Source organism: Haplochromis burtoni, unplaced genomic scaffold (genome assembly GCF_018398535.1).
Source record: "Haplochromis burtoni strain Fernald_Lab_line unplaced genomic scaffold, NCSU_Asbu1 Contig_7, whole genome shotgun sequence".
Taxonomy (NCBI): domain Eukaryota; kingdom Metazoa; phylum Chordata; class Actinopteri; order Cichliformes; family Cichlidae; genus Haplochromis; species Haplochromis burtoni.
The window spans coordinates 944,253-965,188 of record NW_024582368.1 but is presented as its reverse complement, the minus strand read 5'-3'; the positions used below and the strand labels follow the sequence as shown (position 1 = coordinate 965,188).

General features: G+C 41.3%; 1 protein-coding gene across 1 annotated transcript; it reads right to left on the bottom strand.

Annotated features, from left to right (window-relative positions):
* Positions 1 to 35: 35 nt before the first annotated feature.
* zgc:154058 (Transmembrane protein 150A-like) lies at positions 36 to 20,090 on the bottom strand. Its single transcript, XM_005913950.3, has 8 exons — positions 19,817 to 20,090; positions 19,267 to 19,492; positions 15,107 to 15,154; positions 14,110 to 14,196; positions 13,017 to 13,084; positions 7,957 to 8,084; positions 3,663 to 3,840; positions 36 to 3,014 (listed from the first exon to the last, which is right to left on the bottom strand). Exons 2-8 carry the CDS (start codon positions 19,329 to 19,331, stop codon positions 2,752 to 2,754), a joined length of 837 nt encoding a protein of 278 aa, XP_005914012.1. The 5' UTR covers positions 19,332 to 19,492; positions 19,817 to 20,090; the 3' UTR covers positions 36 to 2,751.
* Between the last annotated feature and the right edge of the window lie 846 nt (positions 20,091 to 20,936).

The window sequence follows — 20,936 nt, the reverse complement described above, 5'->3', positions numbered from 1 at the left end:
GTGCTCATGTTGTGTAATGAAGCCACTGGGATTCAACGTTTGCGGTTTTTTTTTTTGTTTTGTTTTTTTATTTGTTGAATATTAAGGCATAAATGGATACAATCATATGACTCTTCATCAAAATAGAATTTACAACTGTGACCTCTTTGGTTTCCATGATCAAAACAGCACATAAGGCACAGGGAGCTGTGTAACTGAGAGTGGGGTGCTGTGAGGAGTGTTGGGTTCTTGTTAGTCAGAAGGCTCTCACCAATGATCTCGATTGCACGAGTGAGCTCAGTTTTCTCGCACATTTAACAGAGTCTTGATTAGCAAAAATAATCTATTACATCATGGCTAATCATCAGTCTTACTGCTGCACCTATACTACACAAAGAAACAAATGTACACAAGGAATCCCATTGACAAAAATGCAATTTAAACAAAGACGGCAGAAAGCCAAAGGCCTTGAATCAAAGAACACAGCTGGTGTGGTAATGTTTTCCTGAGTGTAGAGATCAGATAGATCCATAAATGAGGAAGAATGAGGTATGAAATGAAGAGAATGATGGCGAATGTGAAGATTTAAAAGAAATGTAATGTTTCTTTTTTTTGTAGTGGTCAGCTAGAAATAGGGAATATTCACAAACCATGATGTCGGATTAAGTACTTTAAGTAAATGTGAAATGATTAGCACCATTATTTTAGTGAACGTTTCAAATGTATTGAATGTTTAATGTGGTTTCTCAGTCGCAGGCAGAAGCTCAGGCTGGAGTTGAGCCTCCACCTTTATGAAATAAAAGGATAAAAACATTAGTTGGTCTTAGTATTCTGACTGCGGGCAGAAAAAACTGACAATTTTTCAAGTAGAAAAAAAAAACCCCTCATGTGAGCTTAACACATGCAATAAGCAGTGTGACCAGCAGAGAGAAGCAAGTGCTCAGTGTTGCAGCTGGTGTCGCTTTCAGCTCCGTCCTCAGAGCAGCGTGCGCAGGCTTCCCCATTACTCTAGTTCAGTTAGTCTGATACATTCAGCCTGATAGTGAATAACTACTTTCAGTAACATACTGTGAATTTGCAGACAAATTACACAAACAACATCTCAGCTCGACATGTGGCCAGATGTGCTGATGGCCAATTAATTAAATTACTACTGTTGTAAAGCCTCTGCCTCCTCAAAGCTTGAGAAAATTATGCACAGATGTTAGCAAGCATGGAGCATTTCTCCACGTGCTGGTGTTGCTAACCTTCTGTCCCTGCTCTCACTCTCAGAGTCACCGATTTACCTCATGTCTCTTCTTATTGCTTTGCCGTAATCACAACTGAAGTAAGGGAAAACAACAAGGTAAGGCCTATTTGTGTATTAGCACCAATGCCATAGGCAGACTTGTATTTGGCACATACTGAAAAATAACACGTTAACACTGAAGCAGGACAGTCCATCTCCACCATGTCTTACATTATACAAATCCTTTTCCCTTTATCCCACCACACCAGCTTGACGTGCTGAAACATCTCCACCTGTGCGAAGTTTCCAGCTTCACAAAAAAAGGAAACAGCTAAAGCAATAAGAACATGTTCTCCTCCTCCTGCATGTGGGAATAATAAGATGCAGACCTCTGCCTACAGGACCTGAAGACACGTGTAATGCCCCGTCACTAAACTCAATAAAGCCAGTGCTCTGGATTGAATTAGCTGGTACATATTTGGCCTCTCGACACTGTGTCACCTCTCCCTCATATTCTTTTACAGAGAAGGAGTTCAATCCAGCATTATTTAAGAGCTGAGCGTTGATCTAGTCTATGGATCCCAAGAAGAATGGGGAAGGGTGTATTTTTTCAGTCTTAATTAGAAGATTTATGTGACTCAGAGCTCACTGAATTTTTTAACACAGTTTAAATAAAGACATATGAAACGTCACCCGAATAGTCCGGAAACAATAAGTCCATGCGGTCTGATACTTTAACAGCAATATTAGGCTTGCATATATGGCACAAACTTTAATGCTGCAATAAGCATTTTAAACAAAATGACACTCGTATCTAAATGCAAGCTCATGAGATGCACAGCAGAGCTCAGAACTACTCTGATGTCCACCAGATAATATTATTTCTGATTGGCTTTGGTCAACCAGCTCCACAGAAATATTTTAGCTTTACACGTGGCTTTGGAAGGGAGGTAATGTGCAGATGAGTATGCAGAATGAATAACCAAAACAGTAAAAAACAAAAGAAGATCTATACAGTGTAGGGTGTTAATTACAAAGACGTGACTTAACATCAAAAATATTGCTTAACAGAGGTTTACGTGATGAAAAATGCAAACTGCCGCCCTGTTCTGTTTCCAGGATTGAAACACTGTGACACCTTCCCACTGTAATACTGTCAGCTGGGCTGTCCAGCAGCCTTCACTTCTTACACACTCTGAACGCATCGCAGCAGTCATCTGAATCCGAGGCCATCGGATTCACAAGAACTCCATGATCTGATTCCCAAAATGCTCCTCTGATGGTCACGGAGCACAGCCATGAGCAGGGAGAAAATTTGGTTTTGCACGCCTGTGCAATGTGCAAAATGCAAACAAGTTCTTCGGAGACACAAAGTTTGACGTAAGTATAAACTGCAGCAGAGCTACGCCCGCTCTGAACGCCTGCTGCGCTGGCCTGGTTCATTTCAAACCTTCAGACGAACACGGCTGGAAATGAATGATTCAGACTAGAGTTGGAAAGGAATAAAATGAGGCAACTGTGTGGCATCAACGTGTGCCAGGAGGCTACAGCATGGACATGCTTTCAGGTTGGTGTGGATGTGGTTGTGAGTGCAAACCGGGCCCTCCCAGCGCATCCATCTTGTGTTCTCTCCCAGCAGGTCCCAGGGAGCCTCCTCTCGCCAGCACCACCATTGTATCTCCTGACATGCCGGAAAACTCGAAGGCAAAAGTCCCATAAAAAAGCATGATGATGATGCAGAACACCCATTCGAAGATGGCCGAGGCGTGTTGCAGGACGAAGCTCTCCTGACAGAAAAAAACACCACCTGAAACACACGGTTAAGGAAAACAGCAGCAAAGCAATGCGAGGACCTAAAGCTGAAACGCCCCAACAGGAAGCAGTCGTGGACACGGCCCCACTCACCTGCACGATGCAGATTAAACACTCAGTTTTTGTCCAGGTTAAGTAAACAAGACACAATGAGTTAATTAGCGAGCTTTACAAGTGCTCACATGTTGATTATGTTACCCATGAAGAGACAGGCCCAGGCTACAGCTACTGTATATCTGTACTGTAGGTCAGGCTAATATGTTTTTCCCACATGCACTGTAACTTCTCTAGATGGATATCAGCTGACAGAGATATTGGATCGGACTTAAGTCGGTCTTTAATCTTCCACCTCCTACTATGAAATATGCTGGAGTGCGCCAAGATTTCCTGCTGCGTGCTTCCAAAACTGTCTGAAGCAGACACGAGACTGGCGTTAGTGCACTACATTAATATCTGGTAAAAAGGTCACTGTATCGCGCAATTATAGAGTTAAAAACTCTTGCTGCTTTATGTCATTGCTAAAGAGGTGCCAGGGACTAACTGCATGAAATAATAAATAAAAATATCTGATGAAAAGAGGTCAAGGGGGATGCTTAGTCCCTTAAGCTTCAGGGCAGCCATCTGTAGAGGCTGGAAAGGATACTGAGCACCAAGGCTACGAAGGCCAGCAGGGTCATGCAGAGCCGGAGGTGGGCCAAGTTGTACTCCCCTTGGGTTTTGGCCAGTCGGTACGTCAGCGCTGACTGCAGGCACACAAACAGCATACTGGTGGGAAAGGCAATGCCTGCTCCAACATAGTGGAGAATTTTGGCATTATCCACCTGTGATATGAGGACAGAAAACAGGAAGAGAAGGTAAGGGAGCCATTTAAAGGGTTGACGCAAAGATGTAACACAAAATAAAAACATCTAGTGAATGTGACGTGGGCAAATTCAGGAAGTGGTCCCATCGCCCAGTTTCAGTGGTATTTAAAACTCTGGTCGAAGCTTCTTACGATTCTTTAAGTAAAAGGGGAAAAGAAAAAAAAGAAACACAAAAGGCAAGCGTACAGGAGGCAACAGCAGCAAGAAACACGACAGAATGCCTCCTTTTCCCTGCTGGTCACAAGAACAACAAGAAACAATACACAAAAGAGCCGCTCAGGAGCATGTGACTACAGCTCCCACTGAAGGGTCCACACACACACACACACACACACACACACACACACACACACACACACACACACACACACACACACACACACACACACACTGAACTGAGTAGATAGATAAGAGATCTTGTGGTACATTAACTTGAGCTAGGGACACATTAAACGACTTGACTGATTTGCTCAGATAAAAAACAATAGTTTCATGGTTAATGCCAGATGTATAAATTCTGCTATTTGTTATCATTTTCCAAGATCATTACAGCAACAGCCTCAAAGTTTGGTATCTAAGCCATTTGTCCATTGGCCTGGTCAGTACATGCTGAACATTCTTGTGTAGTAGGCTGATTCTTGAAGTGGCAATGTAAGACTTGCATAAGAAAAGTTTTGAACAGTTGAGATCTGCTGTAAAGCTCTCACACAGTAAAATAAATCCAATTTCTTCTACTCTAGTGTGGCACCTCCACCTCTGGACACACAACAACAACTTCATTTTCTTCTGACTAATCTCTTTTCCACGCTAGAGCTGCAAAAGTTTAATCAGTAAATCAGTATTGATAAAGATTCTGATCCAATGTATTGTGAAGTGAAATAATGGTTTATGTTATTTAATGAGAAAATCACTTTGACTTTGTGACGGCACGTTTTTTATCATTTGGCAGGTCGATCGCCTGGTGTTGGCTGCAGACTCAATTCATACACTGCACAGTGAGCTCTATTGATTGTGTGCATGTGTGAGTGTGTGCAGCCAGGAGTGCCAGATTCAATCACTAATACCTGTTTGTTTACGCTATCAACTGATCACTGCTAATCACAGCCAGGTAATGTATGCCGCTAACATATATAGGTGCAATATTAGCAGATTGTGAGCACACTGAAGTGAGCAAAGTGTGGCAGTGAAAAGCAGTGTAACATCAAACAGGGAAAGCATAAGGAAGGAAATGAGAATAAAGAGAAGACTGGGCGGCACTTAAGAGCAACAGATCTTATTATAGCTACACATATTTATCTGAAACCACTCTGAGCTCCTGCCTTCATTAGTGAGTTTTCCGCAGCTAAATTCAGCACACTATTGAGCTGCACCTGTGATATTTCACAAAGTAGCAGTCAGGTACTGCTACTTTGTGAGGTAGATAAACGCTGTGACGATGTTTCTGTGGGAACAAGCCTAACTTTGTTTTTTTCTCTATTTTCATTTTCTGGAAACAGAACTAAATGTGATGAACTGAAACATACCGACTTTACCGACTCGCCTCCGTTGTGCGGGACATACACAATGGCTGTGAAAATCTGTAACTGAAAGTGGCACCACCACCGATTACAACGGCCCTTTCGACATCACCTGAAAACCAGAGCTTTTACAAAAAAACAGAGAAGAATGAAACACCATCGTGTTTTAAGTGAGGAACTGGTGTGTGACTTCAGAAAATGTTCCTGATTTGCGTGACATCTTCCAGCCAAATAAGATTGGAAATACCTTCAGACTGTAGGTGGTATCAGTCTTTTTCATCCAAAATTCAGTGGGATTAGCAGTCCAACGAACTTTTCTACTCCTTTTTCTTTTCTCTTTGTTTTCCTGACAGCTGCTTTCCATGCAGCTGTGTCACACTCAGGCACCTCTGTGTGGCAGTAATGTGCTTCTCCGTCAACAATTCATGTACTTCTCTTCCCAGATCATCAGATCGCTTGACGGGAAAAGTCCCCGTGGCTCCACCACACCACAGCTGTACTGCCAAAGGCTTATGTAATGCACAACTATGCGCTCAAGCAGTTGATGTGGCTGATTACGCTGCCATGTGTTGTGTTTCTTGCGCTTTCTTTGATCTGTTTCGATTTTGACTGTCAGAGTCCTGCTCTGCTCCCTCTTCTCTGAGTCAAACTTGTTTGTGGCATTTGCCAGTGGATCCTGAGTACACGTGTTTTCGATGCTAAAAATGCGGGTTTGTGTAATGTCCTGAACTTCAAGAGAGGGCAGTGTGTGAGGCGGGCTGCAGGGATCAGGCTCGTGATTGGTTATAGATGGGGCATCTGTTACACACACCCTGTCTGCCTAGCTCCTCTCCATGCATGGCCAGACTTGATGACTCACTTCCCCCTGGCTCTTCTCGTAAAATTCCTCCCTGTTCTGCAGAGCTCGAGCCTCATAGGAAAAGCGGGAAGAAGGTGAGGTTGCCGTTACTACACCCTCGCATGAACTGCCACATCTGCAAATCTGCTCCAATACGCACATACACAACACTTGTAAGAGGAGTATGTAAAAAGAGCCGAGACTCTAACATGTCAAACAATCTAATTTAACCAAATAGTAACATCTGTAGAAATATTACACTCTAAGAAACTTCACTTTACTTCAACACAACCCAAATTTTCTTTCAAAACTTTTGCTCCTCTCTTTACTCTGAATATAGCATCAAATGCCTTCTCCGTGGCTGTCTCTCCCTCTTTATTTTCCCATGAACTATCTCGGCCTTTTTAAAGCATGGTAACAAGATTTTGCAGTGATATCCAGCCCAGCGTCAAACACCAAAATAACCTCCCCTCAGAGGACGTTAAATGATCTTACTTTTCTTACCCTAACCGTGACCACTTCCTGAATCTGACACGTACGCTGACTTTTAACCAAAAACTCAACAGTTGACATTATGCACGCTTTCTTTGAAGCGGTCGCAACAATGTTACTGTCTAAACAGAGTTCTGTCCACGCAGCAAAGGTAGTACTAATACACATACACACACACACACACACACACACACTGTCTAGGCATCCAGCCAGAGCTCTAAATATTTAAACTTCAAGAAATTCTTTCCCAGAGAACAGAAGAAGGAATTCACGTTGAGTTTCTTCACTTGAAGTTTTAGGACCAAAGAAAGAGGATTATTGTGAACAGTATTGTGCTGATGAAGGAAGAAGTTAACATTACAAACATTGAGGTGTGTTTAATCTCAAATAAAAGGATTGATGGAAAGAAGCAAAGAGAAAGACTCCTAAAAAGAGCCAGGTTAAACAAAGACATGTTAAAGATTATACAGCAGATTATTTTCTTGGCTGTGTAAAAGAATTTACTAGAGATGAAGCCATGCCACACCATTTAGCAAAAAGAAATTACTCATTATATTAATGAAACAGGAACCAGAGATATTTTGGACATTTTATCTGAACATCAAAGCTTTTTTACAACCAGCTGGCATGTAGTTGCTGGAGGCTGTGACCAATTTCACCCAGCAAAGAGTCTGCTGCACCAAAAAAAACCTCCTTGAGATTGCGTCTGCTATTGCCCGCAACCTGCTTGGAAGATGCCGACTTGTCCTCATATATCCGCCAACTACTCTAAGACCGGTAATGAAGCTATGAAAAGTGTGGCACTAACCCCACCTTTCACATGAAAAGGTGCAACACATTTTTGACTATAGCTTGACTAATAGCTGGTGAGTGTTTGAGAACAAGTTGGCAACTTTTCTTCGAACTATAAATAATTGCAGCTACATTAGCGACCCAAGTAATTACAAGGACGCTTTTGGTGCAGCAGACTCTTTCTGAGAAACTGTACCCAGCATCCAATCACCAACCAGTCAAGAAATACACATTTTTCCTGAGTGACCAGAGGTTGCAAAAGGGTTGCCAGCCAGTCTCTAGGACTACACAACAGAAGCCTCAGTCTCTGTGTGTTTAATTTCACTATTTCCCATGCTGAATACAATTTCTTTGGGTATCCATAAATCTTTGTCTTCATCAGCATTTACAGCGACCTCTCTGTGTTTTATTGTTAAAAAAACTAGAAGACCGTACCTGGAAGTTGCCCACCATGATGAGTCCAGCACCACAGATCCAGCCCGTGCAAAGACTCGCCGTGTTGAGGACACAGTTTTGATGCTTCTCAATGACGTGGGCGTAGCGAAGCAGCACAATCACCATCACTAAAAGAAGGGAGATGAAAGTCACTGCATGCAAGAAATGGAGAAAAGGCATCATCTGGCTTTTTTTGGACGACTATCATACAAAAGTGCCTGGCTTCAATTTAACGCAAACACTCTCACACGTCACTTAGCCAAGAAATACATGAACTCCCTGAAAGCTATATTACAGGAAATCAGAGATGTTAAGCAGCTTCTCTGACTCAAAACTATGAGAAGCAGAAAATGGCGGGAAAGTGAGAAGGATATCTTGGTGGGGGGTTGATCCAAACCTACATACGATTAAAAGGTGAAGGGGAAAGAAGTACAGTATATGAGACAGATGAGTGCCGATGTGCTAACAAGCTCTGACTGGGTGCATTGTTGGAGCACTGAGGAGCTGACCCCCATTTGGGTTCTCTTTGTTGGCTCCTCACGGCTGGTGCCTGATGAAGGCTGACTGGGCTTGGAGAAAGCGGGGCATATGGGGAGAGTGAAAAGTGGAGGGTGGGAGAATTAGTGAGGACAAGGAGCCCCTCGTGTCTTGACCTGACGCTTATATATTGTTCCAGGGACTAAAGTGTTATGTTAACTCTGTCACTGTGTCTGTGTAAGAGGCAGCTTTTCAGAAGGTCTGTGTCTGCCAAAAGGGAATACAAATGGAGACTGTGGTCATGGCTAGAAAAGAAAAACATTTCCACGTAGAGTCTTTACATTGATAGATTTTTCCTTCCTCTCTGAAGCTTTGTCTCCAGGGTTTGTCTATGCCGTGACGTGTCTGGCTTTAAGTAGCGTCTCAGTGAGCGGACACATTTTATAGCCCGGCCACAACCTCAGGATGAAGCAGTAGAAATTATTGATTCCAGGCCTGATCTTTTGTTTTAAAGCGACCTTTTCTTCGCAGCTGTTAAAAAATCAGCCATGCATATTTCACATCATTTTCTGATTTTGACAACAACAGCAAAGCTTCCAGATGATAGTTGTTTGGCTCATGCTGAGGATAAATTACTGAGGGGAAGTCACCACACCACAATTGCCGCAACACTAGGGTGAAAAATGAGTCACCAGCAAGCTGCAAAGATAAAAAGATGATATTAAAAGAATGTTTTTCATTAAAAAAAACACACAAAATAATACACTACTGCAACAGCCAAGTCACTCATGATTATAGTTATACTACATTTTATTAATGTTCTGCCCAAACGGGGAAAAAAAAGATTTTAAAAAAGGCCTTCAGCTTTTTTGTTTTTTTGTTTTTTTGTCGATCTTTTCATAGTTACACATCCACACAGCTTAGGTATGTATATGATTTATAGAGAGAGTTCAGCATCACATGTTGAGAAATTATGTCTTGCATAATTTCCTGTTAGAACAATAGTGCAAAGTTCCCACCGTTATGTTAACCATTCTGTTTTAATGTGATGTTTGGAGGGAGAATTAATTTTAAGTCCATCTGATCTGCAAAGTTTACTATGAGCTCACTGAAATGTTGCTATTAAATCTGATAATAAAAACATTTGTTTAAACCTTAAAGGCAAACATTGGTACAAGCAAGACCAAGACATGGTTATGTAATGCTATTAAAAAAACGAATTAATGATTTATTTATGTTTTTATATTCACTAGCTCTAACTTGTGTGTATCTGTGTTTGTGCGAGCTTTCTTCTGTTTCATCCTTCTGTACCCAAATCAACTCGGCAAAAGTGATTTCAGTTACAATCACGGAAAAACAAACAACTGTGTCTCCGGGCACGGAAACAGTCTGCTCATTGGCTCCTTTTTATAATGGAGAACATGCTGTATTGCTGAAGGGAAAGGAAAGTCGACTGCAGCTTTTTCATTAGATTAAAGCGCCTCGTTCACCCTGCTGCAGACTGGCTGCTGGTGGATTCTTTTCTGTTTCAACTAAATGTGTGTTTCATCATAACAAATGAGCGTGTTTAAACTTGTTGGCATTGTGCAGTCATCCTGGAATGATGAAAGCTACGCCTGAAGGTTAAAGACAAGGACAAGCAGCTTCTCTCTATAGGAAATCAGTGTTTCTTCTTCTATTCTGGGCACATTTGTGTGGGCATTTTTTTTGGTATCCTTGTCAGATGATGCATGTTTAGTAAAGTCATGGCCTCCTCCAGCGTAAGGGCTTCATGTCCCATGCATAAGCGCCACCTGGACTCGAAGGTCACAACAAGCTGCAGTGTGACAGCTTATTTTACCCAAGGATGCCATGCAACAGCACCTAACACTGTTCCAATACTTTGTTACCTTCCACAGAGCAGCCCTTTACAAGTTCATGCTGTTTGCTCTGAAGTCAGGAAACCCAGTGCAGGAAGTAAAGTGCTCCCACAGACACTGACTCACACGCTACTTCTATCTTGCATGTATACTTGCAACAAGGTGGACAATCTCTCATGCATAGATAGCCCTGCACGTGCCTTTGCATTCACATACGCAGGGCTGAGTTAACACTAAAACTGATGGGCATTAATAAAGTGCTTATTACCCAGCGGCACTCGCACCTCACAGTAGAAAAAACCTTGCCACCCATACAAGGGGCTATATTTCAACCCAAACACAACATTTCACCGTCTCCCACAGAAGGTATGCAGACAGAGAATGCATGTATTGTCTTTCAAATGTTTTGTGTGTACACTGGCAGAAAAGTGGGAACTGAACTGAAAAGGAGAAAAAACAATTACAGGGCGATATAAAATTCTCCAAGTTCATGTTACTCCATTTGGAAGTGACACCTGCAGCCAACTATAGCAGACACAGCCTTCCAAGTAAAACATAAATCAATGAGCTACTAGCTAAGCACGCAATATTTAAAATAGTGTTGTATAGCTACATACCACATCAGCTTTACATACTTATGTATAGACAAAAGAGGTAGCTTTATAAACAGTATTAACATACAGACTGATGGGATTGCAAAGGGGGAAAAAAATGCAGCCAAAAATTAGAAAATTAAACCTTCCAAACCTCACAGATTCACCCGAGTGGGTGAAAGTGCAACTGAACTCAGTTAAAAGGATGTGATGGATAATTTTTAATCAAATGCAGCAGCGATACATCACTTACAATAACATCAAGGTTGAGGGTCCTTAAATCTCAATTTTTTATGTTGTTTTTAAAAAAAGAATAGAAATGCAGAGGAAATTATGAAGGAATTATGCAGAATTTCAATTCCCAACTGTCATTAGCTCTCCAAAAAACACTTTAATGGATGAAGGTGGAGTGTTTCACTGAAATTACTTATTGAGTGGTCATATTAAATTCTCTTAATTAGAAATATAATCAGCTTACTGTCATGGAAAACAAAGAAAACAGCAAATATTAAAATCTGAAACATGTTGACATGCTCATTTTCCCACTTCCTTAAGTGATTCAGCTCAAGTTATGTGTTCTAATGAAAACAAAATATTAGCTGACATTTTATGTAACTGGGAGGAAAATGTGCGTCTCTAATATCTCAAAACACATTTATGACAAGGACAGAGATACAAGCTTTTATCCTTTCACAATGAAAAGGGATTTGTTTCTTTTACTCACTATGTACTTTCTAAGACATCTTTTCTTTTGGTTGCTGTCACTGATGGTTTGGTGGGTGACTAACAATGGGCGCAAGAGAAACTTCATTCACAAGGAAGAGGAACTAAGAAATTTAGATGAAAACTGTTTAACAGTCACTGTGCGCGGAAGTGGTGCAGGATTACCTCCACCACACACCATTATTTCACACTTATACTGCATACATATTATGAAAGAGTCATTCTAGGTAAACATGTTTCAAACAAAAGTTACAGAGCTACATCTTAACTAAGCCAGATAAAATCCATCATCGTGATGAAGCAACAGTGGTTGCAACATTTTCTCACTGCCACATAATTTACCCGTGAAATAAAACACAAAAATCAAAGGGCAGTGTTTAGCCAAGGTGTGTTTCTCTGACACCAATAATATTATGTACCGATTTTAAAGATTCTCAGTGGTTTTTTATGCATATAACCTCCCTCTAAAGGAAAATCAGGTTGCAAAAGATTTTCAAAAGTGGGGTCTAATTTACTCAAGCAAACAATATACTTTTCTTTATCAGATAATAGAAATACTTCTTTGACTATGTGTGCAGCAGTTGTACTCAGGTGTGCATTCACCACCTAATGGGTCTGTTAAGAGCCTGGAAAAAGCCTGTAAGTACACAAGGGCAGCTCCTGAAATGCAACCATCTGCCTCCTTTTTCAGCATTGTGTACACATACAGTATACAATGCTGCAAAGTTCCTCCATTCTTGTCACAAGCAAAGACCAGAGCTACAATTTGCATCTCAAAAAGACAGCTTACAATGTCCAGAGTCTCACAGTCAGACAGAAAAATAGCTGCTAGAGGCTTGGATAAAAACAAAGCACAGTAACTTTTTACACACAGCTAGAAAATTAACCACAGCTGGAAAACATTATCAAGATCGGGCCAGTCGAAGCCACCAGTGAACGGAGGGCAGCAGCACATGTAGAGACTCCCAGAAAACATGCAGACCAGCAATTGAGAGCTCATTCTTTCTTTCAGACACAAGAGTTTTCTTTGCATCTGTGTTCGGACTTGTTCTGTATTACAGCTAATTTTTTCTTTCAGCTTCTCTCTTATTCACAGGGGGGGTCGGCACATTGGGCAGCTTCACATGTTTAATCTGACTGACTTTTACACCCTTCCTGAAACAAACCCAAAGGGATTTGTGTCATCTCCAGGAATCAAACCGGGGATCTTACCATTGTTAGGCAAACAAGCCCCTTCCTTTTTCTATTTCTACAATGGGAAATACAATGTGTCTACTTCAATAAATATGCTTATTCATTTGTTGACCTGGCTGCCCTGCAGGTGTGTCTTGAAATTTTAGCTTGCTGGTTTACACAGTTAATATAAGCCAGTCTAATGTGTCCTGAGCCATGCCTTATGATGCCTTACCCATGAATGAGCCCGTGCTGCAGATAAGGCTGAAGAAGCAGCTCTCAGGAGGAAGAGTCCCACATTTACTGCAAGAAACAATTACAAGAAAACCATCAGAGCAATACCGCAAAACAATGCACCACTGCCTACACCTCCAACCATCAACACATCCAGAGGTACTCTATGGCTGTTCCTCACATCCTGAAGTAAAGTGTTTGACTTTTCACCTACTGCTTGCTGCTTTTATTCTACAAATGGGAAATGTTTGTAGGAGGGAAAACTCAGAGACAGTCAACACTGGCTGTGCCCAGACTCCCATTGAAGCCAAAGTCCTCTCAGCTGACTCAAGTCATACACACATTCTTCACTACATGGATCAAAACGCACCATTCATTAGACTAAAGCTGACATGAATACGTTTTAAACAATTTTTTCATCTATGGCTTGTTCGAAGGTCCGTTTTATTTTTACCCAACAGCGCGGCATTTAACACAGATTAAGAAAAATGCTTCTTCCACCTTCTCTGCTTCGACTGCTTAGCAACAACAGCGCTGCTATATTAAAGATTAATTTTCTGTGTTAAACTGTAGCTGCACACTTGATTTGTAGAGGTGGTGGTGGTGGTGGGGTCATTATCGTTGCATATTATCTTTTCTGGTTTTCCTTTTTTTTATGCTTTGTTTTTTTGTTAAATGAAAGCCACTGTGGCTATGTGGTACAACATGTCTTTGATGTTGGAAGCTGAGAGGGCCAAAAACCCAAACAAAGAAGCAGGAGTGTCTTGATTTCCTCTGGACTGTAAGCCGACTCCTCCGTGTGCGTATGTGTGTTTACATGGCTGAACGTAGGCCCGTGTTTTGCCTCCAAACTGCCACGGTGGCAGGCAGGATATTTCTGCCACAAGTTATTTTCAGAATGCACACACACACACACACACACACACACACACAGAAGAAACGTCTCATTCTCCTCACTCGCTTTTTTTCTTTTTAAATCAACAATGTGCCGACAGGGGTCACGCAAAACAATGGGACAGTGTTCCTGTTCTGACTCAGCAGAAGCAAAGGGGCAGAGAAGAGACGGACATGAGGTACGACTCCATCTCACTGACCTGATGAGAGGTACATTGTCTAGTGTGCAGCACAAGGATGGCCCGCTCTGCAAATACAGCTCCTCCTCACATGACTGGTTATACAACCTGAAAGAAAAAACAACCAAACAAACACCAAACATGTGTGGCAGTGCAAAAGCAAATGTTAAAAAAAATTGAGAAAAATTGCGTTTATATTAGGCTGTGGACACACAGTGGAAAATAGCTAACAAAGCAAAGACATATTCCTGATTTTTTTCACTGGGTCTAGTAAAAATATATGAGAAGCTGTATAATACAGTATGTTGTTAAACCACAGTACAGTAACTGTATATTAAGCACCATTTTGTGCGATCACACCCAGGATTTCTTTTGTTTTTAGGGTTGGTGTGTCAAAGAGGCAGAAAACCACTGTGTCATCAAATGCTAGCTCTGCTCGTGGAGATTAACCTCAGCTTGTCCGAAACGAGCCCAGCATCCAGAGCAGCAAAGCACACGATCTGACAGCAACGACAAATTTTTCAGCATCACAGCTTTAGATTTGTGCTGATTTTCTAGATTAATATTCATCTCTGGCTCTGCTTTACAGTGTGTCTTTCTCCTACCTCCCTCCCCTCAACCACATCCGGTTGCAGCAGGTGCCTGCCCCTCCCTGAGCCTGGTTATGCTGGACGTTTCTTCTTATTAAAAGGGAGTTTTTTCTTCCCACGGTCATCAAGTGCTTGCTCATGGGGGTTTGTCTGATTGTTGGGGTTTTCTCTGTATTATTGTAGTGGTCTTTACTTTACCATATAAAGTGCCTTGCAGTAACTGTTGTTGTGATTTGTCGCTAAGTAAATAACATTGAACTGAACTGAACTGGATTGAGTGGATTTTAATGAGTCTCTCAAACGTTTTTCAGCCGACTGAGCAGGAAATTATTCTCACTGGCTCTTGTTGCAAAAGAGGTGCAAGGAAGGTTACAAAGGTCAAGACTGACTGTAGGGATCAGCAAAATACAGAATAGATGTCAACATACCAGTTTTCCACAGGGCAGACGTGCTGGTTGTAAAGGGCCATGGCATAGCTAAAAAGGAAAAGGAAATGATTATCCAAAATCAAAGGGAACAGTTATTTTATATTTTTAGCATACACTGTAAATTTAAACTGACTCAATGAGCATTCATACGGCAAAAGCCGTTAGAGTGGTAGTGGTAGGAAAAAAAGATACTTCTCACATGCAGCCTCAGAATAGGAAGTTTTTTTAGGTCATTGAATTCAAGTGAAAAGCAGAGGGGAGTTCAATGCAGAGGTCAACAATCTAACATAAGTAACATAATATCTGTATATGTCAGCACTAAACACAAACACCAATGTTAAATATATTGATCCATCCATTTTCTTCCGCTTGTCATCAATTCAGGGATGCAGGAGGAGATGTGAAAGGAGAAGCAGGGTAGACCCTGGACAGACCGCCTGTCTGTTGTGGGGCAACACAGACAGACAATCGTTTGAACTGACATTCACACATGTGGGCAATTTAGAATCACCAATTAACCCAACTCCACTAACTGCATGCCTCTGGACTGTATGAGGAAGTTGGAGGAGGTGTCAGAAGTACCCAAAGAGAATCTGCAAACTCCAAACAGAAAGCTTGCTTTGAACCCAGGAGCTTCTTCATGTGAGGCAACAGTGCTAACCGTTTACTTTATATTATCTTCTAATTAAGATTTTAAAATATTGAGACCAGTGCTGGCCACAAAAATCCCCTTTTGCACAGGCTACAGATAAACTCTATAACTGGAACATCTTCAATCAGGCTGCAATGACCACTTGCATTGTTATACCTGACATTGTGACCCTGCCTGGGAATACTTAAAAGACATATTTTTCACATAACAAACCATTTTCAGCTAATGATACAGAGGCCACATTAAAGGGCCAGATGTCCAGCGTGTGGTTTTGAATGGCTGAAGAAAATGCTATTTAACTGTGAGTCCTGTGATTAAGTCCTCAACACGAACATGTGCAGCTCAACTGTGTCTGCTCTGTTGCTCAAGTCCTACACAACTGCATATGCAGAAAGGACGAATATGCACATGCAGAAAGAAATCATGGGAAACTCAGGTTTCTGAGGTGTTTACATATCCCACATCATCTTTATTTTTACTTGTGACTATAGTATAATTTTACAGCATCGTTTTAGCCACATTTCTATGTGGGCATTTCAGGAAGGACATGCAACAATCACATATAACCTTGTTATTCACATGCAACAGTAAAAACACTATTTGTAACAGCCAGAAAACCACAGGAAGACCGAGTCATACAGACAGAGTATCTTTCCTCATTTTTGCATGCAGTCCTAGTTCAGCAAGAGGTTAAGCACCAATCAGGAATGCTTCCATGGCTGATAATATCCTACTCACAGGCCAGTCTTTACAGGACAGAGATATTTCCCAAAGACACAAGCAAGAAATCAAAAGCAAGACATATTTCATAACGTTAAAAATAGCGTTATTAAATTATTTCCACTACACAGTATCTGCTACAATTTCATGTGTCGACACAATATCAGATTCAGAAAACACGGGCTGTCCAACCTGAGCAGGTGGACAGTTTTTTCTTATGCAGGGTGCGCACAGCTATATAGAACTTGGACACGGAGTGAAACCCAGTATCATACATGGCAGTTCTGTCACCAATGTCTGTTTACATCTTTGTCTTGGAAATCGCCAGCTAGCACCTCCTATCCAATGATCACACGCAAGATAGGTGTGACTGTCCAAAAGGTCAAGATAACAGGCAAAAATATTAGTCTGAGCATAGCTATCATTACTATTAAAACAATGTGTCTATTAATTTCTACAACATTAAAAAATAATCTGAGGGCACCAGCTGGTGTTAGAAAAGAAACGCCTGGAGAATCTATTTTTAGTTAACTTTCAAGTGTGAAATGAATCCTGCCACCAGCTTTTTAACACTGCATTTGCTTAGTGAAATGCACAGCTGGTTTTGACTGCTGTAAAGGCTGTCAACACTTGGCTGGCTGGTTAGATGGGGGCAATAACCCTCTGGGATTTTTTCCATTGGTTGCATCTTACTGTTCCCATGGATCTCTCACTGTAGATGAAAGTCAGCAAGCTACAACACACAAAAACTATGTAGGTCCGACCGTTTTTTTCAAAATTGCAGGCCGAGATTTCAGCTAACAAACAAATGACTCATTTAGGTGTACTCCAGGTACACAGAACAGGAGAGACCACAGAGGGTTAAAGACACATCAATCACCGTGTAATCAGCGCTGCTCTAGCACTGAGGAAATCCATCACTGTGAGTGAAAGAAGACTTCCAGCTTTTGATTATGATAAAGGAACAGAAACAAAAGTGCACCATGTCCTCCCTTTTATCTATTGAGTGTGTGATAAGACTTAAAGGAAAATGTGCCAATGTGTACCTTCAGGCGTAAATGACGGTGATAGACATTTAAGCCTTTCGAGAAACACAGTAACAAACACACACCTTTCATTTTTGTCTGCTTCCTTTCCATATGTGCTGAACACTACAAATGGTACCAACAAGACAAAAACAAAAATCAAAAATCTAGAAAAAAAAATGCAGGAAAAAGAAAGCTTAGGTTGTTACATTTTTCCCTGATTTTGGGGGTGTATTTTATACATCTGGCCAGCTTCTAAAGCTAGAACAGCATCTGCAGCTCTGGGGAGCTTCTAAATAAAGTGAACTTATTTAGATGTAGCTGGAACTAAACCAGCGCTTTATGTGCTCAGCAGAGGCTAAGTAATAATAGGTTTGTTTATATAATTAGACCCCTATCAAAGCTCAGCAATGGCTGTAATTGCATGTGCCTTTAAGCAATGTTTAAGTGGAACAGACCCTGTTTTTTATTTAGGACCAAGTCCTACATAAAGAAAGACTTCGATGGAAAAATCTTTTTTTGTTGGGGATTTCTGTGTTTTTTTAACAATGAAAAGTCCCAAAAGCTCTACAAAAATAACCTCAGAAAAATGTGTGAGCCAATAAACTATAGATAAATTTGGCAAGTACTAGTTAAACTCCCATTGCTTCTACAGCATGGTTGCTGGATAACATAAAAGACACATATGCAAATACACTGACTGACTGATAAAAGTTGAGAAACAGAAGCCAAGACTTCTTGGTGGTCCAACTTGATACAGAAAACACTTGGCATGGGCGCCAGATACTGAGTGAAAATTTTGCTTACGTTCTTTCCCACCCCTTTCCAGTATTTACCTTACTCCTACCCAGTCATCCACACTGGGAAGCAGGAGTTATGCAACATGCCACATTCTGTGACATTCCCCAAGTCTGAAAAAGACCCTTGATTGCTCTTAGAAACAAGGCGCCCTTGTCAAGGTAACAGGAAGGAAATGGGTGTAAAGGGGCCGGCAGTCTGCAGCTCTCAGCATCTGAACTCAGATCAGCTTTCTGCTCAGAAAAAAATGCCCAAACTAGACAGATTGGTTTTCACCTTCATGTTCTCAAATCAGCATGGAAACATTAAGCCGCTACACCTGGATACACACTACTGATTGGACTGTTGAGTAGCCACGCACACCACAACATTAATTGCCATATGGTCTCAAGTTTGGTGCTTGATTAGGCTGTTTAGTCTCCATGCAACTTATCAGTGATGCAGCACATAGCCTTGATTCAGAACTACAACAATTTAGAATTGGGCCATCTGTCTCTCTCCCCACTGGGGTTTGCATTCCTTGTCCCAACAAAATAATAGAACAGAGAGAAGAGCTGTCAGCCCAAGTATAACCAGGAGGGTTTCTCTCCGGCACATCTGCTCAGACACTGTACTACAGATAATTAAGATTTACTGCAAACCTACATGTCTGATTTTTAGGATAATGGTGATAATCCCGGATCATTACTGGAAAGAGTTAATCCACATGCAATTGCCATGACTCCCAGGAATTCAGGGTAAATATGTAGTGCTGCACTCCTGTAGGCAGGAGAGGAGGCTGGAGTATCGAAGAGTATTTTTATTACAACATGTTTCCAATTCTTAATTTGTATTTTGTCATTATTAAAGTTATGGACAGGGTATAGATCCAGATGTCCAACCTTAGAACATTTACATAGATTTTAAACTTTTCTGATGTCAAAAAGAAAGAAAGAAAGAAAGGGGAAAAAACAGACAATACTTACACAACCCATATCCCAGTGATGGTCAGGACAGGGAGGCTAACAGGTAGTATCATCCACAGAGACATCTTCCAGCACCTTTCTTCTTTTTCCTCTCCAGCCAGCTGAGCAATGTCTTCTCAAGTAGGATTAACATTTATCTGAGTGTGACTGACATGTGCACCGACTCATTTTCCTGAAGATGGAGGACGGTTGATGGGACAGTGGCAGGACAGATGTCTCTTTTCAGCTAGTGAATGAGAGGATCGATAGGGTTGATTAGGAGCATTCACCTACTCATCATCATTAAATGATTAAGTAAACTATCAAGAACAAGCTATTAGTGACCACAGCAATTTAATTTACATCGATCAGCAGGGTGCATTACCTTACATAATCCTGCTTTCGTAAAGCTTTAGTTTTCTGCTTTTCTTAAATGTTCAACAACATTTTATAAGTTTGGGGGGGGGTGGACACATTAACCGCTTACATTTCAAATGCGACGGTTTTTTGTCCACCTTCCTGTTTCTAGCTAGCAACAACAAGCATCAAAGGTAAATCTGTGACAACTCACCTTCTGCCTCCTTGTAAGCTAGCAAATGCAGATTGTTTTTTTCTTTTTAGGAAAATGAAAACTTTGAGTACGCCGGCGTGTCCTCCACAACTCTGGCACCCCCAACCCCCCCAAAAACTATCACGACTTAGCTTTAATTTTACTTGGGTATGTAGATTTTTCCAGAGCAGATGGGACCTCGGTTAGCCGTGTTCGCGTTGAAATGAGTGGGGGGAAGGCTGGCTTCACAGCAGCCAGTCCTTCTGTATCTCAGCCGCCACGAGTATCCAGCTGTTTGACTCCGCCCACATTTGGTTACGCACGTGTGGGCGGGATAGCGCGGAGGAAGCTCAAGAAGACAAGTTTGTCCTACCGTATTTGGACAAAGTTTTAAATTATAAAATAGCAATTACATCCACACAATGTTGTAATTTGAATATTACTGTTTTAAAGCAGTTCCTTTCACCGTGAGACCCTGAGAGTAGGCCTACTACACTTGGAACCTGTACGTTTCCTTCGCTGTTAACGGTAGGAAGAGGGTACGGCCAGAATAGAGGGCTCTGAGTACAACCTGGAAGCTTTCGCATTTTCTTCTTTTTTGTGTGCATGTGTGTGTTTTTCTCCCGTGCTTTCTTATCTCATTGTAAAGACACGCGTCTTCGTCTTTACGTCAGCACCGTGTAACTCTCTGTTTATATACAACATGTGTGAATGAGCGTGAGACACCGAGCCCCTTAAACAAAACTTGTTTCTGCTGCCCTCTGCAGCTTTAACGAATTAATATTTTCATTTGTCAGCTATACATAATCTGCGCTGGGTCCTTCTGTGAAAAAATCAATTACGAATCAGTATATTTAATAAACTATGCAAAACCTTTCCCCCATTCTTTTCTGATCAGTTCCTATAACTTCATTAGTACAAAAGACAGACGCGTGGAATTTATCAGGACCAAAAAACATATCAAAGCGCCGTTAAAAACAGCAGACAAATCCTTTTTACACCGTCTCCACGTATCTTTCCATCTAAAACAGCAATCATGTAATATATTCATATAATGTGATATCATAGTTTAGATTGCAAAAAAAACTGCACCATTATAATGTCTATGACAAAGAGTAAGAGAACCAGTGCCCTAAATGTT

Excerpts from the sequence above, each read along its gene's own strand:
- zgc:154058 (XM_005913950.3), bottom strand. The coding sequence starts at position 19,331 with ATGTCTCTGTGGATGATACTACCTGTTAGCCTCCCTGTCCTGACCATC. Across the intron at positions 8,085-13,016 it reads CAGCACGGGCTCATTCATGG|TGATGGTGATTGTGCTGCTT; the intron begins GTAAGGCATCAT and ends CCCTTCTTTTAG. Across the intron at positions 3,015-3,662 it reads CTTCGTAGCCTTGGTGCTCA|GTGGTGTTTTTTTCTGTCAG; the intron begins GTATCCTTTCCA and ends CGTGTGTTTCAG.